At 45.3% G+C, this 20665-nt stretch overlaps 1 protein-coding gene across 1 annotated transcript; it reads right to left on the bottom strand.

Annotated features, from left to right (window-relative positions):
- Positions 1-6442: 6442 nt before the first annotated feature.
- On the bottom strand, positions 6443-6736 carry LOC115293362 (ubiquitin-like). Its single transcript, XM_029941156.1, has one exon. The coding sequence runs from the start codon at positions 6734-6736 to the stop codon at positions 6443-6445; it is 294 nt and encodes a 97-aa protein (XP_029797016.1).
- Positions 6737-20665: the final 13929 nt, after the last annotated feature.

The following is a 20665-nucleotide window of genomic DNA, read 5'->3' as shown; positions in this document are numbered from 1 at the left end:
GGCCAAGACTTGGTTTGGAGTCCCGACTCACTCGGGAAGGAGTTCACCTTCAGTGGGGCTTCCAGGCTGTGAGGAGGCCCAGGCTACCTGGAAAGGCCTTAGCTGGGTAACCAAGTCGACATCCCTGATGAATGAAGCTTCTGAGTCCTCCATGTTCAGGTACCTGACATGTAAGAGAAGGTGCTTCTAGATGATTCCAGCCTCCAATTCTTGAGTGACCCTTGCCCCCCTACCTCAGGCATTTGGGTCTACTGAGCCGAAGTACCTGACATTTTCGGGCAGAGATAAAACACCCTTGTGTCCTGACCCACAGACTTTTGTGCATATTGAAATTGCTATTTTATTTTATACCACTAGTTTTTTTTGAAGTTTATTTTTATTTATTTTGAGAAAGAGGGAGATAGCAGGGGAGGGACAGAGAGAGAGGAAGCCAGAATCCCAAGCAGGTTTCACACTGCCAGCACAGAGCCCAACGGGATGTTCAAACTCATGAAGTGTGAGATCATGACCTGAGCCAAAATCAAGAGTCAGACACTAAACCAACAGAGTCACCCAGGCACCCCTCTACCACTAAGTTTTGAAGTGATGTGAAAAATTTAATACTCTCAAAAGTGGTATAAAAAGACTGAGTGAATAGAAACCAACATATATATATATATATATTTAAATGGACTCTTTACTTTGGGTTAGGTCATGATCTCAGGGTTTGTGAGTTCAAGCTCTGTGTCCAGCTCTGCATTGACAGTATGGAGCCTGCTTAGAATTGTCTCTCTCTGCCCCTCCCCCACTCACTCTCTCAAATAATAAATAAACTTAAAAAAAAAAAAAACCCGTGGAAGTCCAAACTCAAGGTATTGAGGAATTCAAGTCAGGCTTGTTAGGTTACCAGCAATGAAATCCAGCTCGGACTCAAGCAAAGGAGAACCGACTGGCACAAAACGGAACTGGAAGGAGCTAAAGGAATTCGGAATTGTCCCCTCACAGAAGGGCCGCGGGCCGTGGTAGCAGAAGCTGAGAATAGATTTACCTCAAGACTAAGTCGCTGCTATGAATGTGCTCTGACCGTAGTCGGTGACTGGGACCAAGCTTTTAATTTTAACGAGGGCCACCAACCAGTAAATGTAGAATGAGCCACATGCCCACACCTCGTCTAGCAGAAGACAGTCACAGTGATCTGCGGCTTCGCCAAGGCCAGCCCAACCAGGGGAAGAAGTCCGTATCCGAAGCGAGATCAGAGTGTGCTTATTTGAGGGCCTGAAAACCCACTTTGTATGGAAGCAGTGATCCCCTGACATATTCCGGAAGCTGCTGCCTTCATGTTCTGACCAACTTTATTCAAGTATTAGAATTAGTCATGATGTGGGGCGCCTGGGCGGCTCAGTCAGTTGAGCATCCGACCAGCTCAGATCGTGATCTCATGGTTCGTGGGTTCGAGCCCCACATCAGGTTCTGTGCTGACAGCTCAGAACCTGGAGCCTTCCTCGATTCTGTGTCTCCCTCTCTCTCTGCCCCTCCCCCACTCATGCTCTGTGTCTCTCCTTCTCAAAAATACATAAACTATAAAAACATTTTTTTTTTAAAAGAATTAGTCCTGACGACTGAGGTGCATGAGATTTACTGGCGGCTATTAAGGGCTAGACAGAGTGTAAGACCCTTCCTGCTTCGTACCTGCAGGCCTACTACTGTCTTGGGCACGGAGCGCAAGTCGGCAAGTTCTCAGCCAGCTGACCCACAGTGCAGGTCGTGCGGCTGGTCTCTTTCTGAAGCTGATTGTGTACGTTGGTGGTAGGAGAGGTGGACTCGTGGTGTCTCAGCTAGACTCCCCGTGCTCTGGTTACTGTGGCTGTTGGCTGCTTGCGTCGCCCAGTTTCCGCTTCTCCAGAACACTATTCTCAGTCAATGGGAGGCCATCCTCCTCCCCGCAGTCAGTGCCTAAGGAAATGGTAAAACAGAGCTTGGCCCTCTGCCTGGAGACACGGTAACTGCTCTGTCGTTGGTGCTCCAGAGCCCTGTGTCGGTGAATCCAGCCAAGGGTAGGCTTCCCCTGAGCCCCCAGGCTTTCCTGCTTCTCCCCGTCCGTCATCTCACCCCACACCCTTCTGACAAGCTTCTCCTGAGAGCACGTCTTTAATATGACTTTTGTCAAAATCTCCATCTCATTCTCGAGGTCCCCACCTAAAAGGCCGCTCTGAGCTAGTGGTTCTCAAACGTCTGCACGTGTCAAAATCACCTGGGGTGCCGCTTAAAATGCAGCCGTCGGGGCTCCCATCTCAGAATTTCTGATTCCGTGGGTGGGGGGGGACCTGAGAATGTGCATTTCTCACAGATTCCCAGGTGACCGTGCTGTATCTGGCCCGGGCACCACAGCTGAGGAATCACTGTTTCGGCGCTTGCCAAGGTGGTGTGATTTTTAAGCGGTGGGCGGGCCTTTGCGCCTCTCCTCTGGCAAAAATATTTTGCCAAGTAGCTGTGTCATGGGACCTGAAATTCATACTTAACTCCTTTTGATTAGGAGGTTGAAGACTTAAGAGAAAACACACATGGTCTTCAGCCAGTGTAAATACCTTTCGCTTTTATCTCTTAAGTGTTAGCTGTATTATAGCACAGTTTACTTAGCCACTTATCTAGCTGAGCTCCAAGGAAAACAGCGATGAGGAAAGGAAAGTTTTAATGGGGTCCAAAAGAATTAAGAAATTCCGGTCACACCATTTGCCATTTATTTTAATCACAGGATCCCTTCTTCAAACGAAAGCTTTGAGAGGAATCCTGATTTATAGAACCAACTGGAAAGGATCTGAAGAGACCGGCAGGGCTGAGTTTGGAAAACAATGATCTATACATTGGCCAAGTTGGCTGGTCCGAAGGGGGCTTGAGCTGTTTCTGTTTGATCTGGGGCTGGTCTGGGGCTGGTTCCGCATGGCCCCTTTATTCCGAGGAAACAGACCAACCGTATGATCTCACTGGGAAACCAGAGCCCCCCTATTGCATTTCCAGATCTGCTGAGTGCTGCTGGGAAAACATGCAGCCTTGGCACCATTTAACCAAGAAAACCCCGTGTTAGAGGAACACCAGTGTCCTGAGCTGCGTGCAGATGGTTGTTGGATGTTTTCCCTTCCGAGGGCGTCACGATCTTGCTTTTTCTTCCAGTGACAAGGTGATGGCGTATGACAATGCTTAAGCAGTTCCGCACCGCGGCTTGGGACGGCTGGTCTTTGATGGATGGTGTGGGATTGCAGAGCTCATGGTGAAGTAATGCTGCTTAGCTTAAATCAGCTTTAAGTGAACATGTTTTACACATTTATGCTCCAGAGTTTGGAAAAGCTTTTTCCTAGAAAAATCACTTTTTGAGACATCCCTGCTAGTCAGGCGTGGGGTGGGGGGTGGGGGGCTGCCTCCCTGGCTCAGACAAGGAGAGTGTTTACTTCCATGGCCTTCAAACTGCTACAAGTTGAGGACACACAGGGCTGCTGTCTTAATGAAGCGGTTAATGACGTGTGAATTATAGATCCTGACAACCCCTTTAATAAAAACAATGGGACTGCATCCACAGTGTACCGTGGCTGCTAAGTCACACAGCCTGACTGCTTAACACAACGCAGGATCTTGAAGTAAACGGCTAGTTGTGCACAATGGCATAGAAAATTCCTCGCTGAGCAAGAGTGGAATGAGTCCTGCAGCCCGCGCTTGACACACAGGACCCTTCACTTCCACCCAGCTGGGGCTTGGATGTGGGAGCCGCTGCCGCGTCCTGAACAAGGGGGGATTGTTTATCCTCTTGGCTTTGGCAGCTTCGCTCTCCCAGGAGGTGCCCGGTACAGCAAAGGACTGTATGATGGATGTTTTCATAGCCTAAAAGTTGCCCCCTTGTCCCTCCCCCACGTTTCTGCTCCCCACTGGAGGACATCCAGTAGATGTTCAAAGAACCAATTGTCTGTTGGGGACGCTGACTGAGGTTGGCCATGGGCTACCGCGTGGGCCTGACTCGAACCAGAAAGGTGATGTCTGGGGCCAGCTGTGGAGGGAGGTGCCTTCAGGTTGCCGACCTGGCTGGTCCGAATGCATGAAAGCGAGGCCTGGGAGGAGCTGAACAGCAACCCCAAATCTAAACAAAGCCTGGTTCTCCGCTGAATTTGGTGGCCACTTTCAAGGCAAAGTGAATCCGCGTTCCCTCGCTCAGTAGGCACTGGATTTGGATTCACAGGCCAAGGTCCAATCTCTTTATCGTTGTCCCAGAGATGAGATGCGAGAGTCTCAATCTGCCTTGTTTGGGCTGGGGTGGTTTTTAGTTTTTCTTTAAACAGTTCAAGGAGGTGTTTGTGTAAGGCCCTGCATTTGAGGTGACAGAAAACACAGCAAAGGGGAGAATGGCATTCACAAGGGAACACAAACCTTTGCATTGGTTCCCAGAGCACCAGGATCAGAGAGACACAGTCAGCATTGACATGCAAATGAGGCCTTGGGCACCCTGCTTGGCTTCAGAAAAGCTTGCCTGCCCTGCTGAGAAAAGTCTGCTTGACTGGATGGGGTCTAACTGGGCCAGGCCTGACCTGGGGAGGGGGGGTGGGGCAAGGGTAAAGCTGGATCTGGGGGAAAAGGAGGTTACTGTCATTCACTAAGGCAAAATTAAAGGGTGACCAGCCATCCAAGTTTGCAGGGATCTGAGGACTTTGCTGGGTTGTCGGCCTTCCAGTATTGAAGGCAAAGTGAGCTCCTTAGCCTAGTGTAGAATGATTTGCTGCCCTTAAGTTACTCACTGAGAAAGCAGACAGAACTTTACTGACTAAAAACTAATGTCAGGGGCTCCTGGGTGGCTCAGTGGGTTAAGCATATGACTGGGGCTCAGGTCATGATCTTGCAGTTCCTGGGTTTGAGCCCCGTGTCAGGCTCTGTCCTGACAGCTCAGAGCCTGGAGCTGCTTCGGGTTATGTGTCTCCCTCTCTCTCTGCTCCTGTCCTGCTCCCGCTCTCTCTTTCTCTCTCAAAAATAAAGACATTTAAAAAAATGTCATTCATACAGTTCCATGTAGTTTTGCATAATTATTCTAAAAAATACATGATGGTTGTAAAATCATTCTCATTTTGGCAAATATAAGAGGAAAAGGAAGGGTGCCTGGGTGGTTCTGTCGGCTAAGTGTCTACTCTTGATTTCGGCCCAAGTCATGATCTCATGGCTCATGAGTTCAGAGGCCCATTTCTGGCTCTGCGCTGACAGCCTGGAGCCTGCTTGGGATTCTCTCTCTCTTTTTCTCCCTGCTCCTCCCCTTCTCTGTCTCAAAATAAATCAATATAAATAAACTTAAAAGAAAAATGAAAAGGAGAATTTTTTAGTCTCCCTGTCTCCCCACTCCGCAGAGGCAGACTTCACTCAGTTTCTTGTATAACTGGTTAGGGATTTCCATACATTTGGGTATCTTTCCGTTGCATTATACAAAGATAATCCTTTTGTAAGCAGTTGGAGCTTATTCGGATATATGACATTGTGGTCTATGAATGTATTATACAATTGAAAGTTTCCTTCTAAGGACATTAAATACATCTTCATTTTTTTCCTCCATTCCAAACAAATCTATGATACACGTTCTTGCATGCTTAGATGTGTACCGTTTTGCGGATATGTCAGAAGGACACATGTCTAAAATATGAGTGTACACTTAAAACTTCAGTGGCCCGTGTTCAAAATTGTGTTAATTTTTACACCAACCAACAAAATCTGAGAGTCCTTCTCCTCCCCTCCCCACCCCTCCCAACCCCACCACCGCCATCCTGGAAAATACAGTGTTGGGAAATATTCTCTTGGCCAATCTGGTAGCTAAGCAAATAAAATTTGATCTTGCTTTGATTTTCATTTCTTTATGGAGCACTCAAGTATCTTTATATATGCTTATTGGGCGTATTATTATCATCTTGTCATGAATGGGCGCCTGTGACAGGTCTTGTAGTAGGTGCCAAGAGTACAGAGATGAGCAGGACAAGACACCTCTCTTCAAGTGCTGTGCAGTCTATCAGATGCACACACACAACCGTAGTGAAGTGGTATAGGCACCGTGGAAGAAGCGTCAGAATACTGCGGAGTCCGGAGAACCACGTGGGTGCTTCTCCCAGCATGGACAAAGCTGTAGGTCAAAAGGGCATGAAAGAGCTAATCCTGAACATGGCCTGGTAGAAATAAAAGGAGTTTTGCAGACAGGTGGTTGGAATCCTGGTTCTGTTACTACGTTTTCTTGGGCCATTTCTTTGACCTCCCTGAGCTTCAGATTCTCTGCCGTCAAATAGAGATTTAGCTGCTGCTGTATCTTCTCTTCCCCCTCCTCCGCCCCTCTCCTCCTCCTTTAAGGCCGAAGGGCCCTGCCGGGGGAGCAGGCGGCAGTAGAGTGACCTGGTTTGAACCTGTTCAGGTTACTGGGGGACTTCTAGAGGCCATTGACAGCATGGGGTAGGTGACCCTAACACTTGATCATTTTGTTGCAGTTGTCTTTCTGGTCAAGCTGGTGCTGGGAAGGGTCAATGATGCCCTCCCTAAGGCAAAGTTCCAAGTGCCAGGTGGACTCCTCCTGGATGTTGTTACATGGGATAGCTTGGCCATCCTGCTGCTGGTTGCCTGCAGAAATCAGGTGCTGCCGGTCAGGTGGAATTGCCTCCTTGCCTTGGGCTTTGGCTTTGATGGTCTTCCTGGCATCACGGGTCTTGACCTTGAGGGTAACGGTCTTGCTGGTCAGAGTCTTCACAAAGATGTGCATCTGTTGATCCTCCTTGAAGAGAATGAGTGGGATTATGCTTCTGAAATCCTATTATCAGAAGGTTTACATGAGGCAGTGCTGATGGGCAAGCCAGGCTCCAGGTGAATTTCATCGTTACGAAAAAAAGTCTTCACGTTCAATAGCCACCATTCCTTATTTTTGAGTTAGGGAGCTTCCAAACTCCTCTCATTTGAGGTTTTTAAATAAAAATCTACCTTGATCTGTAAGAATCATGACTTCCTCAGAGCCTGGCTTGGCTCTGCGAAGTCACATCCTTACGTGAGAGAATGCTCTCAGTGTGTTGTACAGCGATGCAGCTTTGTTTATACAGCCCAGGCAGTCATTCCTGAAAGAAAAGGTTAAAGAAAAGCCTCTTGGAATGAGTTAAAATGCCCGTATGATTGAAGGTTAAAAGAGGACTTAGTCACAAATTGTAATTTGGAGGGAGGTGTGGCTGAATCTCTGTGCCTTGGCAATTGGGAGAAGCTAGAGCAACTTGAGTAGCAGCAGGGACTTGATGTCTTCGTGCAAGAGAGGAAGTGCCGTGTTTAGAATTCCTTGATGCCAAGAGAAACGTTCAGATACCCTGAAAACCCACTTAGACTATCCCAAATGTCCCTTGTGTTGTCAATTCCATCTTATACCTATTTAATTGAACTGTGTACTGAGGTACAGAGCCCCACCTCCACATAAGGCTCCTGAGGGACCTCAGTCTGGCTTTGAGACTGTTGCTTTTCTGGCTTTGGAAGGCAGCAAGTTTAACTTTAATGTTGCTTAGTGATGCTTAACTCTACAAGTTTGTTTATTCCGTCTTCCTGGAGAGAGAGGGTTTGAGTGACTCTTCGTGGTTTTTGGTACCTGGAGAAGGTTCGCTTGGTTGCTTGCCGATCAGCGAGCCTGTTTGCGACTGGCTGGTTTTCACACGGGGGCTTCCACCACCATCTGTGGGTAACAAAGAGCCCGTGTCCAGGAGAGTCAGTTCAGGTCAAGGTACGGAAGGTCAGCACTGAAGTTACATGTGGGCGGACCGGTGCTCTGCTCACGGCAGGTGTGCCCAAATAAAAGGTGTAGTCTAGCCACTATGTGGTTTACCCTAAAGATAGTCAAGTTCCTTTTCATAATGTTCAAGAAGAATTTAAGAACTGCAGGGAATGTGGGCGCTTTCCTTAGAAGTCAGCCATCCGAAGGCTCCAACCAGGAGTTCAAGGTAGGCTGAAAGTGGCGGTTATGTCCCCCAGGGTTCCTGCCTTTCTGTAAAGACCTTGGACTTGCATGGGCCGTAATAATGACAAGGCAAGGGTAATTAATCAATCAATTAGTCAGTGTATTTATTTACTATTTTGAGGAGGGTCCTTTCCAGGTCACTTTTTAGTGAGATACAGCATTCATATTATAATCTGCACAAATCCTGAGTATAGGCTGGTGAATTGTTAAATAACGTCCACTGTGATTTGAACTAAAATTGAGGGCAAAACTCTGAAACACTACTCTTGCATGTACTGTGTTTTGAAATTAGAAGAGCTTCTTTTTAGATTTTCTGATGGCCAATTTTGGGTAAATTCACCAAAGCTAAACTTGCCTTTTTCTCTCTGGCTCTCTGTGTCTCTGCCTTTTGGGTCCTCTTTTTGCTGGTGTTCTGGTGTCCCGTGTTGAATGAGCAGTGCCAGACACAGTGCTCTTGGACCCAAGAGAGCTCAAAGGAGACAATCAGGCTGAAAAATCCCTGAAAGTCTCTGCAGTGTGCTTGAGGTGTCCTTAGGTAGTGCCTATTGGAAGCTGCAGAAATTGTGACTCTGGGTTCGAAGCAATCAATAAATCAAATGTAACATCTAAGGTAATTTCAGAGCATTCCCTGGGAAACTTGGCTCATTCGGTTGCTCCTCTATCACTTAAAACAGAGTTCTTTGTCTCTGGGGTTGATGAGTAGGTATAAAAGCAATTCCAGAGCTAACTGTCAGATAAAGCAAACTCAATTCATGTCCTATAATGACAAGGTCATGCACCACATAGAGCCTCTTTTAGATTGGCTTTGAGTAAACTCAGATGAAGAAAAGCTTGTATCAAAAAAAAAAAAAAAGAAAAAGAAAAGAAGAAAACCCGCTTCACCTGAGCATACACAGGGACCAAGCGGAGTGGGGCTCAGGCGGGGACACCAGCAAATTGTCCCGTTTTTGTAATGACTTCTTTACATTATTGAATACAATGGGAACTTTAAGGGCTGACTGCAATAACAGTTTCTCATGAAAAATTAACAAAGAATTTATGGAAATGTAGGAAAAGTCCCAAAGCAATTAGCTTAGATTTCTCTAGAGTCTGAGAAAAGCCTGGATAATTGCATGCAGAAACTGCATAAAGTGGCTATTTTCATTATCGCTGGATACAGAAAGTCCATTTTCATCACAATGGGATATAATGATGTTAAAGCTAACGGGGAGATATATTTAAAGAGGTTGCCACACAGTTTACCAAATGGTTTGATTTATGTAACTTTGAAGATACACATTTAAGATGACCGTAACGGGGATGGGAGAGGTTACCCTTGAAATTTCCAAAAGCTCCTATATGATAGGAAAATAGACGATGGCTTCTGAAAGCTAATTGTACATTACCACCAGGATGCACGAGAATGAATTTAATTTGTCTCAGAATCGAGAGCTTGAATTGTACTACAAGCCGGCACATGAATTTCCATTCTGACTTGACTGCGCTGTAAATTGGCTGTTATGTACGTTTATGGGTGCACTTAGGGCGGGGGTCCTCTTCCTGAGTGTCTCAGAGACTCCGAGGTCCTGGCACCCTGTGGGAGCAGAGGCAACATCGCGAAGACCCGCGGAGCCCTTGCTAGGCCTGCAGAGAGATTAGGCGTCATTATTTAAATGTCACTATTTTCCGGAATGTAAAATGAAATGAAGAGCAGCATGTTTTCTTCTGATGTTCATTCACAAGCACTGGCAGCTTAATGACTTCCCAAGTTCAAGAAAGCCAGCTTCTCCTTGGCTTTCTATAAAGCGATGGGGAAACAGACATAATACAGTGAGTTTTTATCAACCTCCAGTGTCCTCTGCAATGTGACACACGCACACACACACGCACACACACATGCACACAGACCTGGATATCCCTATCTATAAAAAGCTGTAGTTAAGGCTCTGCCTGGGATTTGAATGAGTCTTGAAACCATTAAATAGATTCTTGCTCTCAAGCCTGCAGAATATTAATGACTTGCGTTAGCTACAGTGTCAAAAGGATCATACAGTCTCAATCTTATTTGGTAAACACTCTCTGTTTAAAAAAAAAAAAAAAGAGAGAAAGAAGAAAGAGATTATTTAAGTGCTGGCAACAAAAGCCTCGGCAGAGATTGTTCTCTGAATGGACACTGCTGCCTGGGGACAAATGTCAACCCAGTTCAAGCTTTGTGAAAGGGGCTGAAAAGATCCGCAAGTCTGCGCATGGGCACGCTTCTGGCCAGCATTAAGAAAGTCAATGTAAAAAAACAAAACCGCATTCACATCACAACCTGGCCAATACACGTCCAGCAGATATGACAGTCCTGTTTTGACAGTTCAGATAGCTGATAATGGATGGCAAAAGAAATTTCTATTTGACATGGAACCTGAGCTTATGCAATCACAGCTCCCCTGTTTGTCTGGGCCCCCCAGTAAGGATGCAAAAAGCAGAGAGAATAAACAGGAGCCGGTGTCTTGGTGTAATCAATGCGGAATGATGCAAACCTCGTCAGTATCACTCCAGTCTACTTTTAATTTTGATCTGCTTCTGCATTTAGTCAGAGCCCCAAGAATAAATAAAAATACCCACACCCGTCTTTGCTTCCCATCTTGCCATCCTTTGCCAGCTCGTCATCCCACAAGTATTTTCTTTATGCACATTATTCACCTGGTTAATGAAAGGAAGGAAAATGAAAGAATAGAATGTGTTCTTATAAGTGGAAGTGGCAATTCACTGAGGCGTTGCCCGTGGCTCTGACATTCAACGCCCTCGGACCTGAAACTTCTGGACATCTCCCATTCTGGCGGGTCAAATAAAGCTGTTCCTCAGGGGGATAGTTTAAAATGACTTGGAACATGTTTTGATTTACAGATTATCAATTCCGCGGAGCCACCGAGAGACATATTTGGGAGTCGCATAAACAAATACATTCCACGGTGCTGTGGATTAACCTAAAGTGACACATTTATTTAAAAATCTGCCTACTACTTGTCCTCATTGATTAAATGCCCTTAAGAAAGTAAGTCTGATGAAATGAAAGCCATTAAGATGCAGCACAGCCTCCTCCACTCCTTTTGATGGTTGACACATTCCCTAGAGTGGGAGATGGGAGGGCTGATAAGCTAACACTGAATTATAAGCACTTTGTGGAATGTCACTGGCAAATGAAAGATCTACTGTTTTGCTTGCAAAGCAACCGTATGCCTTAACAGCACAAAAATGGACACGGTGCAGAATTATTTCATCCTCTGTGCTTGGAATATAAACGAATGTGTGCCCTGCGAGCACATTTTCACAGCAGAGATCAGCATTGGCAGGACTCGGACTACAGTGCCATTGATCGCGAAAACAGGAGGGCCTGCCAAGGACTTTGTCGCCGTGGTCAGGACCCCACTGAGCATCGGTGATTGTGTTGTGGCTTGTTGTTAACCGGGCTTTAGCGGCTGGGGAGGGGAGATTGTAGGTAGGCCGGTGGCCGTGATGGCGCAGAGATTTAATGGAAGGCTCTTTTCCTTCTGGGATGAGAGGCGTAAACAACATGTGAGTTGTCATGGAGAGGGTGCCACAGACAGAGTTCAAGCTATGTTTTTCCTTACTAGCCTTATGGCCTTGAGAAAATGTCAGTTTGCCAAGTCTGCAGTTTCATGGGCTGAGAAATGGGGCTAATAATTTTGGCTCGCACTAGATTGTGGAGGCGCTGGTAGAGAATGTGCAAGAACGCACTCTGAAACTGCTCAGCACCCCACAAAGGTCAGGGTCGTCCCTGGCAGCAGTGAATGCGAGCCTCGGGTGGTATGGGGCCCAGGTGGCCAGACTACCCCTCCGTCCACGGGCGGCGCCTCTCCATCCTGCCTCGCTGCCGACTCCAGGCAGGACCAAAGCGGACCCTCTGGGCAGGTCATTTCAGGCCAGGACAGAAAAACCTAGACAACGTGGACTCTTGTTCCAAGGTGGCTCTAAATGGTGTAATGGGTGTTTTCAAAGATTGGAGCTCAGTCATATGGTCCAAAATAGAGGGAATGTAGGAGGTCCTAAAGTGCAGAAATACTAGTACCTTTTGGAGTTGTTTGGACACCAGATCAGAGACGGGGCTTAAGGAAATTCAAAGTACTTTTTTTTGTTGCTTCCCTTTATGGGCAACGAAAAATTCTCTAACATGAATATTAATTTTCCTTCAAAGCTTCGTGTCGGCCATGCCCACTCGGCATGCCTTATGTTTACTAAGCATTATTTTGGTTGCATTACCTATTCCCACGCCTCCGTAGTGGCACTGGATGGGTCCATGCTCACCACTACACACCTCACAGTGGGATCTGGGTGGCTGATTCCAGAAAGGGCTCCGTCTGTACTGTCCCAGCCTGACACTCCCGAGTGCAGGCAGTGTGGACGGTCCTATCCAACCCCTTGTAATGTGGGTTAAATGGACTCGGTTCTGGTTTTGGCTTAGGCACCTGTTAGCTGTGTTGCCGTATTATCCTGGGCTTATCTCCTAACTTTTTAAATGATAATGATCATGATCAGCATGGTAACTTCTAATTGCTGAGTGTTTATCTTGTACCAAGCATTATTATAAGGGTTAATATGTTGTATTTGCTGTAATTCTCCTAGGAACTTCACAAATGGAATTTTATTATCGTATTATGTCTGTGGGGCAGGTTAAATCACTTGCTCAAGATTCCATCTCTGGTAGATGTGGGAAAAGGGATCAGAACCCAACTCTGAGTGACCCTGAATCCTCAGCCCTATCCACGCTGAGCTGTTGAGAATATTAGCTATGATCATGTCTGGGAAAACATCTTTCTCCTTTTTAATGTTTTAAAATTTTATTTTAGAGAGCATGAGCAGGGGAGAGGGGCATAGAGACAGAGAGACAGAGAGACAGGGAGAGAGAGAGAGAGAGAGAGAGAGAGAGAACGAATCTTATGCAGGCTCCATGCTCAGCACAGAGTCCAACGTGGGGCTCGAACTCAACGCATATGAAATCATGACCTGAGCCTAGATCAGCAGTTGGACACTTAAACTTTGAACCACCCAGGTTCCCCTGAGCAAATACTTTTTTATGGACAACTTGGAAAATACAAAGGAAATAAAGACTACTTATCGCGCTGATGCTTTTCCTAAAGAGAAAGTAAAAACTCCAAGTGTCTCCTTCTAACTTCCACCCCATCCCTCAGAGGTAAGCTGTTGTTAGCAGTTGTGTGTATAAACATCCAAGCCCTGTTCCTCTTGAATGTTTTTTTGAAAAGGAGAAAACTCCCAGGTAGAAGTGAGTGCTTTTCCTGTTGTTGCAGCTTGAAGGGCACAGACTGACCTTGAACATCAAGGATGCGAGGTAGTTGGGCTGCTGTGTGTGTGTGTGTGTGTGTGTGTGTGAGTGAGGAGCCACTGCGGGGTGAGCAATCATCCCCAGCTGGCCCAAGTGATAGGAAACGGGTGTTTTGGCCTGTGGGGCATTCTGTGTCTCTGCCGCCTTCCTTCTCTGCTCTTGCTCTTCCTTTCCTGCTTTAATTTCTGACCCTCCCCTTCTCCTCAATCTTCACGCTCTTGATCTCAGTGGAAAATGTGCTGAAGCTAAAGTGAATGGTGGGGGAGGGAGGAAGGTGTCTAGAGAAGTGAGGAAAAAAAATCAATGCTCCACTGCTATTTTTAGGCAGCTGAGATTCCCTTCCTCCGATTTGGCTAAGTGCTCTGGGGCAGAACCCCGGCACTTCCAGTAGCTTCGGCAGATGTCCCATTGCCCCCCAGGGAATAAACCAGATATAGAGGAGGAGGAGGAGGAGGGGACTTGGGAGCCATATTCTAATCTGGGGAATAGGTACAAGAGTGTGCTCGTGTTTATTCTCCGAGCCCCTGGAGATGCCCGGCCCAAAAGGATCCCAGGCATGGCCTTTAAGCTGGAACTGAAAGCCTTGAAGGCAGAGGAGCAAGTAGAAGCAAGGTTGGCTTTCCAAAAAGAAGTCTTGCAAAGCCTCTTGATCGCATGGCGAGAAGCAGGAAAGGGTACTTCTGCCGCAGGGTGGTTTTATGCTGAGGATGGGAAGGTGGTTCACTGGCGTTCTGAGCAGCCCGCCGTGCTGCCTGGCCCCCAGTCCAGTCGTGCCCTGGCCACCTGGGGGATGCATTTGCTTGCCGAGAGTGGGTGTTGCTCCAGGCCTGCACAGGGTGGAGAAAATGGCAGCTGCAAGACCAGAACACTTGACGCCCCACCCCATGAGCTCTCCATGGCTCTGACAGATTTCACTGAATTCACAGAGCCCAGAGCCCAGAGCCCAAACACTTCACTCGTTCCACCTGCTCCTTGTTGCCTCATTCACGAGTGTATTTTTATATCTTCTTTCTTGGATAAACGTAGTTTCGAGCAAAATCTGGGGCTGTCCAGTTCATCCCATCCCGTGTTTTCCTCATACACAGAAGAATATAGAACTAATCAGTTCTAATAATAATACCTAAAAATAGTAAGTACCTAATAGTACCTAATAATATTAGGGTAGAAATTCCACTAAGAGGGGGTGAGTAACTCGTGGAGTCAGAAACCATGAGAAGGAGCCTTTGCCTGGTTTATCAATGTCAGAAAAAGCCCGAGATCGAATTACAACTTAATATGCAGAGTTGGGTGTGTTCTATTATTTATAACACTTCATTTTTTAACACGCGCCTGAATGCTCTATCATTCTTCCGATGGGTTCCCGTCCTGTGCACCCAGCTTGCCCGGCCTCCAGCATCTAACATCGCGTCAGCGCTTGCTGCCGGGCAGAGCGCGCCTTGAGCAAGGCTCTGGCTTTCGCTCCACCTTGCTTTTTGGGAGTCAGTTCCAGGTTTCTCAGGCGCGATCCTAGAGCTCAGTGAATTGAAATCCAAAGAGAAAACAACAGGACACCTCTTTTGGGGCTAACGTGTCAAAGATGAAGCTTGTACCCATTGATAGGATCCAAAAAAACAGCAAATTGTAGACCCATTTAGTGAGTCTATGGTCCTCTGTGGCAAGCACTGTGCTTGGTACAGGGGACACAGAGAAGAGCCCTTGCCTTGGTGGAGCTTCCGGTCCTGTTAGACAAGACAGACAGTAAACAAGATCATTGAAGGTCGCATCTTGCCCTGTGGACATATGCGGTAGGCAATGTGGTGTGGTGGAGGATGAGGGGCGGGTGCCGGAGAGAGTTGCTGTCCTGTGATGCCCTCTAGGTTCGGGTGATTTGGGCAGGTATGTCAATCACTGGGTCACTGGGACACCATTTTTTCTTTTAAAAAATTTTTAACCTTTATTCATTTTTGAGAGAGAGAGAGAGCATGAGTGGGGGAGGGACAGAGAGAGAAGGAGACACGGAATCTGAAGCAGGGTCCAGGCTCTGAGCTCGAACTCACAGACCATGAGATCATGACCTGAGCCCAAGGTGATGCTTAACTGACTGAGCCACCCATGCGCCCCATTGGTATACCACTTTTAAACTCTGTTAGCAAGTGTCCAGTCGCTCACCACTGTAACATGGATAACCAAGGCAGAGCCTACGAAATTCTGATAAAGAGTTTCCGTGGAGATGTACTCAGACTTGAGAGCAGCCATAACAAAGGAGCACACAGTGGGAGGCTTAAATGACAGAAATTGATTTTCTCACAGTTCCAGAAGCTCCAGGTCTGAGATGGTGTTGACAGTGTTGTTGTTTTTTCCCCAGCCTCTCTGCTTGGATTGTGGATGGCTGTTTGCTTCCTCGGTTTTTGTGTGGTCTCTCCCCTGGGTGTGCGCCCATCTCTGTCCCAACCCCTTTCTTCTTGGAAGGGCACCCGTCATACTGGAGTAGGATCTGCTCTGATGACCTCACCTTAACTCAATTACATTCCAAATACAGTCATGCTCTGAGCGACTGGGTGGCTGAGACTTCAATGTATGAATTTTGAGATACGGTTCAGCCCGTAGGGTGAGGAAGAGAAGAATGCCTGATGGTAGACCTTCATATGGATGCATTTGGGGGGGAATTTAAACTTATGCTTTGGGCATCTTGTAATGTGTTGCACCTGTGCCTCAGGAAAGTGACCATCAGGTGACACACTGAAGGATCTTTTTGGATTCTGTAGGGAGACTCGGTTCCATGAGTATGGGTCCTGCCCTCAGTGAGTCATCTGAGAACCTTGGAGAGTTTGGACTGGACTAGGGATTATATATGTGTGTGTGTATGTGTGTGTGTATATATATATATATATATATATATTTTTTTTTTTTTTTAATTTATTTTGAGAGGGAGAGAAAGTGAAAGTTGGGGAAGGGCAGAGAGAGAGAGAGAGAGAGAGAGTCCCAAGGAGGCTACACACCATGAGTGCAGACCCTCATGTGGGGCTTGAGAGTCACGAGATCATGACCTGAGCCCAAGTTGATGCTTAACTGACTGAGCCACACAGGCAGCCCTAGAGATTCTTTTAAAAAAATTTTATACCTCTTATTGGGGAGGTAGATATCAGTACCAGTTCTGAAAAGGTGCTGCCAAACATTTCATACCTAACTGAAGATAAATGAAGTAAAAATTGCCAAGTTAAATCACTAGGAAAAGGACACCTAGTTTAAAAAAAATCTGTTGATACATTCATAATTTTGTAACACAAAAGGAAATCAATTGCCCATTTATTGAAAACTGTGGACTCAGCATTCTGCTGAGGGGAATCTAGAAGCAGAGTAATTGATTTATTCGTTCTTTCACTCAGCAAATATTTACTGAGTCTTTACCATGGGCTTCCTCTACAATGTCCATTTAAAACAAAACAACACAACAATAAATCCTGGTCAAAGATAATTTGAGCATGATCTAAATGAAACCTGTCTGTTAGTGTAGAAATCTTATTGTAGAGTCCTTCTTCAAGCTTCTGGGGTGGGTTCGGGGGAATGGTAGTGGTAGAATGGAGCAGATGTGGGCTGCAACATGACCGAGGGAAGACTTCATAGAAGACACACCCCTAACAATAGGGTTGTGAGGGTCATGCCGTCAGAATCCATTGCAGATACCATCAATTATAACTGTTAATGAATGGGGACACCAAAAATTATATTTAATTTTTTTTTAATGTTTATTATTTATTATTGAGAGAGAGAGAGCATGAGTGGGGAGGGACAGAGAGAGAGAGAGAGAGAGAGAGAGAGAGACATACACAGAATCTGAAGTAGTCTCCAGGCTCTGAGCCTTCAGCACAGAGCTTGATATGGGGTTTGAATCCATGAACCATGAGATCATGACCTGACCTGAAGTTGGACACTTAACCAACTTGAGCCACCCAGCCGCCTCAAAATTATTTTTGTCTTAAAATAAGTAATATGATGATGAGGATGGAGTGCCAGTTAGGCATAACTGGGAAAGGAGACAGAAGGAGAAGGGAGGTTCCCATGGAATTATTGGGTAGAACTTGTGAGTCAAGGTATTTCTTTGAGTAGACCTCATCAATAACATATGTATCAGGGACAAGGGCTAGGTCTTTGATTTATACTCACTCACTCACTCAAATTAATATCCCCTTAACACCTTCTCTTTAGCTTACTTTGGTGTTGGGCCATCTGAATCATGTTCTTACCTAATCTACCTCCCACATTTACCTGTGCATTTCTGGAGCACCAGACATGAGGCACACTGAGTACTCAACCACTTTCAACCACTTTTTTTTTTTTTTAATGAATGAATTAATCACTTGGGCATTTGGAAAGTTTCTCCATGAATAGATGTTTTAAGACTTGTAGTAATGTTATCTTTTTGACTCAGGTTGAAAATGCATCGCTAAAGTCTGGTTCATGGTGATAAGTATCTAGACAGGGTTCTAAAGTTTGATTGGAAGGTTGTCTGACAAAGCATGATCCATTAAAAGGGTTACAGAAGGTATCTTTTACATATTGTCTAAATAGAAGGTTGCTAAAAATGCATGGGAGAGAAAGAGAATCATTCTTCCCAGGGATAGAATCAAATGTAGCATTAAAAAAAAACAACAAGAAAAAGAAGACCTTGGCCATTCTCCCCAAGTATACCAGAATCTTGCTTTCAAAGCCCCTCTCATCTGTTGTGGTGGTCCCGTGGGATTAGGCTGGTCTAGGACAGAAGCTCAGGACTTGCAGAAATGGGAACCCAGAATGCTGCAGGCTCTTACTAGTCCCAGGGGACCAGCGTCCTTGATGTGCGTCTCTCTGATGTTTGTGGACTCCAATTGAACATGAGACTTTCATGAAATCAATGGAAATTCTGTGAGAGTCAGGAAAATATGCCAGGAGAACTGGGTCTTAGGGGATTTCAGTTGTTTCTCGGAAATATGGCCCAAAGACTGTCGGGAACAGGTACTAGGGAATACAAGGAAACCAGGATCTCTTAGGAAAGCAAAAATCACTTCTGCAATTAATTAGAAATACAAATGATTATTTTAACCTTCAGATGTACACTATCTGGAGACAGAAATATAATGTTTCTGAAATGTGTAAGAATATAAATATTATATTTTTAAAAACATGGGAAATGCTTATGCTATAATAAATTTAAAAATATTGCAACATCTGTAAGTATTAAAGGCACACTCATATAAAAACATGTACAGGGGCAAGACTGAAGGCCTAGCCAAAATGTCAATGTTGGTATTAACGTGTATGGCTGTGTATGTGTGCCTGGGGAACTATGGCCAATGATTTTTCTTTAGTCTTTTCCTGTATTTTCCACATTTTCTTGAAAACATTTTAATTCATGGGGGCACTCGAGTGGCTTAATAGTTTAAGCATTTGACTTTGGCTCAGGTCATGATTTCATGGTTTGTGAGTTTGATCCCCACATGGGTCTCTCTGTTGTCAGCATGGAGCCTGCCTGGGATCCTCTGTCCTTCTTTTCTCTGCTCCTCCTCCAGTCGCTTTCTCTCTCTCTTTATCTCTCAAAAATAAATAAACATTAAAAAACATAGTTAAAACATTTTAGGTCATGAAAGTTTCAAAGAATCAACAAAGTTGAGAAAATCATGGGACTCACATGTAGGTATTTATCACAGAGATTAAGCAGATGCTAATACTATGTCGTATTTACTTCAAATCTCTCCTTAAAGCATACAAGGAATTTGACTTCACACATAACAGCGTTGGTCCACCTACCATCGCTGCCCCTTCCCTCCTTTGCAGAAGTAACTCCTGATTTTTAGTTTAGCACATGTTTGCCTAAAATAAACGTTGCATTTCTCAGCTACTGCCATGTTACTAAATGCTGGCCAGTGGAATTAAAGCAGAAGTTACATGCACCACTTCCTGGTAGAATCCTTTTTTTAAATATGTGTAAACGTTTGTTTATTTATTTATTTATTTATTGAGCATGAAAGAGACTGCACGTGTTGGAGGGGCAGAGAGAGAGAGGGAGAGAGAAAATCTCAAGCAGGCTCCACATCACTAGTGCAGAACCCCATGTGGGGCTTGAGATCATGACCTGAGCTGAAATTAAGAGTCGCATACTAAATTGATGAGCTATCCAGGTGCCCCCCTCCCCTGGGTAGAGTACTTAAAGGAAGGGGAGGCCTGTCCTCCCCCTCCCTCCCTCTCTCTCTCCCTCCCTTAATGCCTGCTGGAATGCCATCATTAGGACAGGTGCTGTCATGGGCGCAGGTGGGAGCTGTGTGTTAAGAAAGGTGACATTGTAAGATAGAAGAGCCCCATTTTCTTCTGCTCACCGAGTTGCCAATACAACCCTCAGCAATTCACCTGGACTTCACTTTGACAAACAAATGAAGTTCTCATTCATTTAAGCCACTGTTATTTTAGATTTTCTGTCCCCCAGCAGCCCAAGTTAATCCATCGATTCTACTGTGTATCTTTCTCATGTATATCTTGTATTATTTTACCACATCAGTATGTATGTTGTGTGTTAGTGTTATAACGAGACAGTATCATAGCCTTTGCTAATTTGCCTTTTGACAAATTTGACGAGATATTCTTGATACCTATCTACGGTGATACTTGTACATATTTTGAATGTCATAGACTATTCCACAACTTATCTTTCCTAAGGCATAGATGGTTTTCACTTTTGGCAAAAAGTGCTAGTGCACCCATCACTGTACACGTTTTGTGGTGTAAAAGAGTGAGAGTTTCTCTTGGGTGGCCAGCGTGGCAGAGTTTCTGGCTTACAGGGTACGTACATCTCTAGCTTTAGCAGGTCTTGCCAAAATGCATTCTTATTAGCAGTATATGAATTCTGTGTTTCTCTGCATCCTGACCAACATTGAGATTATTGGATTTTTTTGTGTGTTTTTTCCTACCTGATGATTTTCTGTCCCCCAGAAACTTGGTCTCTTTCAATTTCCCCATTTTCCGTGATGAAAGGTATCACCTTTATAATTAGGAAAGGTAAATATGAAAGCATCTCACTGCCCCGGGCAGTCTAGACATGTATCAAGTAGCAGTGGGGAATTTTTCTCATCCATATGGTTTCTTCTCCTAGCTCACAGAGCTATCTCATTTATTATTCTAGAAATACTGTGTATAATAATACGGGACATAAAGCTTTTGTTTGGCTTTAACACATTTTTTTTTTTAGATGACAGCCTAAGCGTCATGGTGTGGAAACCATTTGAGTTGGTGGTCTGTGACTGTCTGTGTCTTGGTGACTTGCCACATAGTTGTCTTGCTTTGCTGCCACTGTAAACAAATCTAATTCTTTTTATCACCTGCATCTCCAAAGTGTCATAAAGTGGGAGAAGTATGGTTTCTCTTGCTCT

This window comes from Suricata suricatta, chromosome 6 (genome assembly GCF_006229205.1).
Source record: "Suricata suricatta isolate VVHF042 chromosome 6, meerkat_22Aug2017_6uvM2_HiC, whole genome shotgun sequence".
NCBI classification, from domain to species: Eukaryota; Metazoa; Chordata; class Mammalia; order Carnivora; family Herpestidae; genus Suricata; species Suricata suricatta.
This window is presented reverse-complemented; position numbering and strand designations above follow the sequence as displayed.

Coding starts and splice junctions, on each gene's coding strand:
- LOC115293362 (XM_029941156.1), bottom strand. CDS start 6,736: ATGCACATCTTTGTGAAGACTCTGACCAGCAAGACCGTTACCCTCAAG.